At 35.9% G+C, this 6933-nt stretch overlaps 1 protein-coding gene across 1 annotated transcript; it reads right to left on the reverse strand.

Annotated features, from left to right (window-relative positions):
• Positions 1 to 1718: 1718 nt before the first annotated feature.
• Positions 1719 to 6933, reverse strand: LOC136819103 (uncharacterized). Its single transcript, XM_067075275.1, has 12 exons — positions 6663 to 6933; positions 6362 to 6463; positions 5560 to 6230; positions 5249 to 5320; positions 4938 to 5113; positions 4443 to 4645; positions 4186 to 4242; positions 3902 to 3958; positions 3626 to 3664; positions 3184 to 3336; positions 2910 to 3006; positions 1719 to 2778 (listed from the first exon to the last, which is right to left on the reverse strand). Exons 1-12 carry the CDS (start codon positions 6922 to 6924, stop codon positions 2670 to 2672), a joined length of 1998 nt encoding a protein of 665 aa, XP_066931376.1. The 5' UTR covers positions 6925 to 6933; the 3' UTR covers positions 1719 to 2669.

Raw genomic sequence — 6933 nt, forward strand, 5'->3', positions numbered from 1 at the left:
TGAATGCCACAAAGTAAACAACCATCATCACACCATTTATGGAAAATTTCAGCAGTGCATGACACGTTGCATGACAGCGCACCACCATCAGCAAGTGGAGGATAGGACAGCTCTCACCTCTCCCAGAGGAAGTGGTTAAAAAAACCTCAAGAATGATACTCGTTTAAAATTTCCAATAAGTGTGAACAGCAGCAACGTCATTTTACAAGCAAAAGATGCCTTCCAGCTTAAAAAATCAACAGGATCCTGCCTTGACAAAAATCGCCATCTTTGTTTATTTTTCGCAAGTGTGCAAAAGTGAAAGTAGCAGCAACGACACAAAAACAGACATCTCGCACTTGATTGGATAGTCAAACTCGATATAATTTTAGTACCACTTTTACTTTTTTTAAAAATATGTATGATTTTTGAAAAAAATGACAAAAACAGAACCAAAGTTTTACTAGAATTAATTTTCAATAAGATTTACGAGGTAAATGCTTCTTTTCGGTGGCTAAACAGGTGCCATTCTTCAATACAGAGCAAAGTCGACATTTATCGTCGGAGGTAGCAGTTTTGGAAACACTTTTTTGAACATATACAAATTTACGCCCCGCGTACGCAGATCTTGCCAAAGGATGCGGAACGCGCGTTTGAGCGCGCTGCGCGCGCTCAAACGCACGTTCCGCAAATATGTTTCGCGGCGGATAGAGTCTGTGTTTAAGACAACGGCCACTCCCGTAAAAAAATTCCCCTCTTCACGTTTGTTCCTTTTTTAGATGAAACTCGTCTTAGACTATAGCATAGTCTAGCCCAGATCTAGAGAAAGGATGCTACACTCCCTTCCGGGCGCTTCGCGCCCTCAAAACGGTCGTTCCGCAAAAACGAAAAGAAGGGAGAAAGCTAGTCTACATAATTCTTGATATGCGTAAGTCAAGATGACGTCATATTTTTTAACGGAAGCACCCAAAAAGCCGGTTTTTGACCTCTGTGTTTTTATTTGTAGTAACAGAGAGAGGTCAAATCCCGGCTTTTTTAGGGTGTTTCCGCTAGAAAAATGACTTACGCATATCAAGAATAACCCGTCAAAATTTTTGCACGAGGTTAAGCAATATCGTCTAGCAAGAAGCTATCTATTACGTACGGAATCTATTACGGGAGTTGTTAGACTGGATCCGAGGCGTTTTATCCTGATTTATAAAGCTTCACGACATAGAGAAAAAAGAGGTTAAGCGAAGGGCGATCTATTACGGGGGGGGGGGCATAAAAGACAGCTCTGCTTCAATAAAACCTAAGTGCGGATGCGATTTATCCGGAGAATTTCAATATTCAAAACAAGAGCAGTGCTCATAGCCCGAAGAGTAGGAGTTTTACGCTCGAAACGAAGGAAGATGTGACGTAGACTAGGAGAAAGCTGGATTGATTGTTTTTTTAGAGAATCATGGAAAGCTTCCGAGAAAATATGGCATTTAGTGGTTTCTAAATTTTTATTTTCATATGGAACAAGTGCTAAAGATAAACCTAAGACAATAATTAGTCTCTACAACAACAACAACAAAATTAAAAATAAACGTTTAAATATATTATAAGTTTAAAAGGATAACGTTTAAATATATTATAAGTTTAAAAGGATAACGTTTAAATATATTATAAGTTTAAAAGGATAACGTTTAAATATATTATAAGTTTAAAAGGATAACGTTTAAATATATTATAAGTTTAAAAGGATAACGTTTAAATATATTATAAGTTTAAAAGGATAACGTTTAAATATATTATAAGTTTAAAAGGATAAAATTTAAACAGAGTAGCTTATAAGTATAGAGTCCAGCAGTCTCACTCACTCACCATCAACAATTAAGTTTGTTTACGTTCATTAGACTCTGTCTTTAGGTGAAATATTTTGTGCATAACACCAGTAAGTTGATGGGAAAAAACATTGATCGTGCGAGTGTGAACTGTCTCAATATGTAGGGGAGGGGGTCCCGGGGGGGGGGGTATTATCAGGTACCTAATAGCCGTCCCCCCGCTAATTAATTTTTCGAAAATTTTCCACCCAGGACATTCTTATTCCAACACCTCCCCCCCCCCCGCTTATTAAGTTTTGAGATTTTTTTCAATCCCCCTGCTTATTCCAACCCTGGCTATTAGGTACCTGAGAGTACTAGGTGAATGAGGAGTATGTGCAGACGGGACCTCCGAAAACGCGAACGAGACCTCCGAAAACGCGAACGAGACCTCCGAAAACGCGAACGAGACCTCCGAAAACGCGAACGGGACCTCCGAAAACGCGGACGGGACCTCCGAAAACGCGGACGGGACCTCGGAAAACCGATCCTTTATAGAGAGACTGATTTTTGCTGAAAAGGTGACCCTTAGGAGAGACTTTTTTACAATTTATTCTCTCGAAATCAAGAAAATTTCCTAAAAATCTTTAACTTTCCAACCCTTAGAGAGACTAATTTAAAACTTTCTGAATTTTTTTACCCTTAGAGACTTTGAAAGGTGAAAAAACCTACCCTTACCATCCGCACATACACAGCACCCATTTTTGCATAATTGGGCAAAAATGGGAGCTAAGAATGTGCGGACGATAAGGGTTGATTTATCACCTTCTGCTAAAAATAAGAAACTTTAAAATTATAAAATCAAAATCTGTGAAAATAAACATAAGGTGATTTGAATTTCCTTTATTTTCGCTCCTGATGTGCACTAGTTCTTTTTTTCTTCTTACTACCACCTGCACATTGCTGACAAATCCAATTTTCTGGGGCTTCATTGCTGATAAAAACACATTGCCTAAAACATTAGATAATGTAGTTTAATTTACACCGCTTATTATCAAACATAAAATTACAAATTAAAAGTTATTTTCTTGACAAAATCATTGACAAAAGCTGCGTCATAATAATTGAACAAGTTAAACGTACCAATGAAACCATTTTCCACACTCTTCACACTCAACCATATTTGCAAACCATGCGCATTTGCAATGATAACATCTCCAAAAGTCATGCATGCTCTGGACTGAATATATTTAAAAAACAGTAAATAAAAAATATGCAATGAGTTGGAGGGATGTTTAGATGGTTGATTTATGACATTTCTGGAAACAAAACATAGATACATAGGCAAGCAATTCATTAAAATAGCATATTTGAAAGGGGTCCATAGGTGTCTTTATCTTTTCGTTATATTCCAAACCTTTTGTTTTAAGCTTTTCCCAATTCTCTTTATCCAATCTGCTCTCCAAATGTTCGATGTTGTAGTTTATTATTTCATCTGGGATTTCTTGAATTTTGGGGCGCAAGCCAAATGGTCGGATGTTCAATAGGTGGTTAACTTTGTTGGGATCACCTAAGATAAATCATTTGGACAAAGATTAGTCTATAGATTTTTGTGTTTCTATTTATGTGAGGCATACAGTTAAACAATAAGGGTAATAATAATAGTTTGTTGTAAAGGACTTTTTCTCTTCTTGTAAGCAAACTTTACTATCCTAGGCATGCTTTAATCCAGCGTTTGAGATTTCGGGTTCCAGCCATTTGGAATATAAAAGACTAAATTTTACTTTTCTTGGTGAACAAAAACACTTGTGTGATCATTTTGTTTTTCTTGATAATTACTTAAAATAAAAAATACTTACATATTGGTGTTCTTTGGATTGTATTGGTACTGTCACCGTCTAAATGTAAATCATGATAAAATCTGAAGGTGATTCATAGATTCATATGGAAACTTTTCAAAATTGGGCATTATAAAGCAAAATTAGACACAAAAATTTCGCCCCTATTTTAGGGGAAGAAATGTTTATGGAAAGAAACTTATTATTTCCACGAAAAAATTATAGTACAACTATACTCTTATGTGTGAGAATTCGGATCAGAAAAAAACACCGCATTCTGTGGCCCAGGGACTGTACCTGGGTGTTGGTCACTGCTGTTAATCATCAGTGGTTTTGCATTGTGTTCTCCTTGACCTAAAATTTACAAATGTGACTAAATTATGCATAAATCTAGGTTTGTATTTTTTCCCAAGTTGAAAAGTCAAAATGAAAAAACTAGGCTAACCTTTACTTAGCAAAATGCTCACCATGGCAGGGTATCTCCCAAAAAGTAGCATATGTCTATTTTTCTAAGGAACAGCAACGCACACAACAAATCAAGCTCAAAATGGTAATGCTAAGAGGCCTAATAGAAGTTGTACCTTCATTTTGGTTACTGCTGATATCCACCATTGGTGTTTCATCAGGTTCTTTTTGACCTAAAGTTTAAAATTTACATGCTTCATTTATAGAAATCTACTTTGCTCTGTATCACAGAATTTTCGACAGGTTCGAATCCACGCGTCATTCCCACTTAAAATTGCCATAAATTACAAAATATATTTTTATCCCTATCGGCATTTAGCTCCTTCAATGGAAATCCCCATACTGAGACAGGGGTGTTCCAAAAAGTAGGTACCTTCATTTTGGAGGTTAATTGATTGGCTGAATAATGACTTTTTCTCAGCCGCTGTAGGTTTGGCCAATTTACATCTGTTTCGTTTTCTTTTCTTTTTTGTGGAGAAAAACCGTGGCTGCTTTTCGATGTTCTTATTCCAATGTGTTTTATTTGGGGCAATATATGGCTGCAGCTTGTTCTTTTCCAATGACGCAAAAGTGTATCTGAAAGCAACTTATAAAGTTATATGGTACCACCGGACCAAATGTGTTGTTGTTCGAGGCCAATCGTATCTCCTAAGTTACCACACCTCCTTTTCTTTTATTTTCGTTTCTACATAATTAACATGTCATTTTTATGACATGCCTCTTGACACCCCCTCCCATGAAGGCTTGCTAACTTGGAGAAAAAGAAGTTTTGAAATAGAAGTATCAGAGGAGAAAATATAGGCAATGCTATTTTCTATGAGTAATGATGAGATTGAGTATGGATAAACAAGGATGAAATATTTCACACCGTGCAGAATTCAAATCTTTTAATAAAGTCTTCAAATTGCCAGCATTGCCAGCGTTTGTATACTCCAAAGTTAATTGGCCAATGACTTGTTCGATGTTTCTTTTAATCTTGGCTACGTTGTCAATATTTTCGTCGTTTGGAAGGCTTTGAATGATAGTGTTGATATCATTTTTTATCTAAAATTAGAGAATGGATTAAATAATAAGCAGCTTTGAAGGTATTTTAAGTGTTCCCGCCTCTAAAAAAAATTGAGTCCCTTTCTTTTATTAGGTGTATTAAAATTCTACGAAAATTTGTTTAAAAAAAATCACCTTTACGTATCTTTGTAGAGGACTCTGTACAATGTTCTGTTCATCTGTCAAGTTTTCTTCCACGGCTGAGTTCTAAAGGAAAATACTTGTTAAATCATTGTGATGCTGAATTGTGAAATTTTAATAACAAGTTTTCAAGTTTCAGTCTTGAAAATATCTGCATGAGACTTTCTATCACAAGGAAAAAGAGAAAAGAAAACTTTGAACATATTATAGCCATTGTGACCTTATATGAGATAAGACACATTAACAAAAATATTCCGATGTGTAGAGCTGAAACCTTTAAAAGTATATTAAAAATAAACTCTAACCAAGTTTACAAGTTGATGTAGGTAATGCACATGTTTGCAGCTCAAGCTATTCATGAGAGAATCGATACATGTGCAGGTGTACTGGTGAATACAAAATTGACAATCGGTACACATTAGCCTGCAAGTTGCCTCCCTGCATTTGTCCTTCTGAACCAATTTGATTTCGTATCTCTTAGTTTTATGATTCTCTGAAACGATTGACCATTTGTTGTCATTGATTTGATTTACTTCTGTTGCCATTGTCAAGCTTCTTTTGTGCCTGTCATAAATGACGTCTGAGCGGTACGTGTTTTTACCTTTGGTCAATTTAATAAGACGATGGAAGACACTATTTCTGCTGTATTTTACAAGATTGAACACTGCTTTATCTAATCGCTTGTTTTGTTTTCCGTTCAAGTATTGATATTTGAAAACGCGATGGAATGCCTCAACAAACATGTTAGTGTTTATACCATCTCCCAAACGGTACGCATATCCCCAATTCCTCCGCTTTCGTCTCCACGAACTTTCAAAATAATTGGCTAAATCCTTCGTATCATGTCTCGACTTAAGTGATTCCAATTTTGTTGCCATGACTCCTTCTAGTCGCAGGAATTCATCTTCATTGGTCTCTTCAAGTATTGTGCGAAACATTTTGTAAAGTTCTGCTTGTAATTCCAAATCTTTAACAACTATAAAAACGAGATTGTATATAACATTTGATTACCTGATTAGAATTTCAATATAATTTCAGCTTCATGAAATCTGATCTAAAAAACCATACAGTATCATAAAATGAATAAAACCAAAAGAGCCTACCAACCTATTAAAGCTGCTTTCCAGGCTCTGTCGACATGCCATGTACACCATAGCCAGCGGACCGTAATTTGGAACACATTTTCAAATGCCTCGTGGTATTGGCTCGCTGAAAAAAAAGCATAATAGAAAATATTAGACTTTTTTCCCTCTCTGTCTCAAATCAATGATTTTAGCGATACTGGATGATTCTTACATTCTTTTCAATTCTTCAAGAACCTAGTGTATAACATGCGTATTAAAAACCATGCTAATAGAATAGAATATATGAACTAGTGTGAAAATTAAGAATTATTTATAAATAATACCGAGATCACTCATAAACCAAGCCGGAGTCATGTTTCCATTGTTTCTTTTCACATGTTCAAAAAAGAAGGAGATAAATTCGTAGGTCTCATGATTGGTTAAGCACCATGCGATTGGTTGTCCTTCTCCAAATTCGTCCACCACCAAAAGCGTGTTAAGGGAAAAGTCATAGCCATTGGTTTTGTGGGTGGAATCACAACATACGCCATTCTTGGAAAATTCATTGGCTAAGTACTTTTGATGATCCGTTTGAATCACAATCATGAAGTCTTT

The sequence above is a fragment of the Clytia hemisphaerica genome, unplaced genomic scaffold (assembly GCF_902728285.1).
Source record: "Clytia hemisphaerica strain Z4C2 unplaced genomic scaffold, Clytia hemisphaerica genome assembly, whole genome shotgun sequence".
Lineage (NCBI taxonomy): Eukaryota > Metazoa > Cnidaria > Hydrozoa > Leptothecata > Clytiidae > Clytia > Clytia hemisphaerica.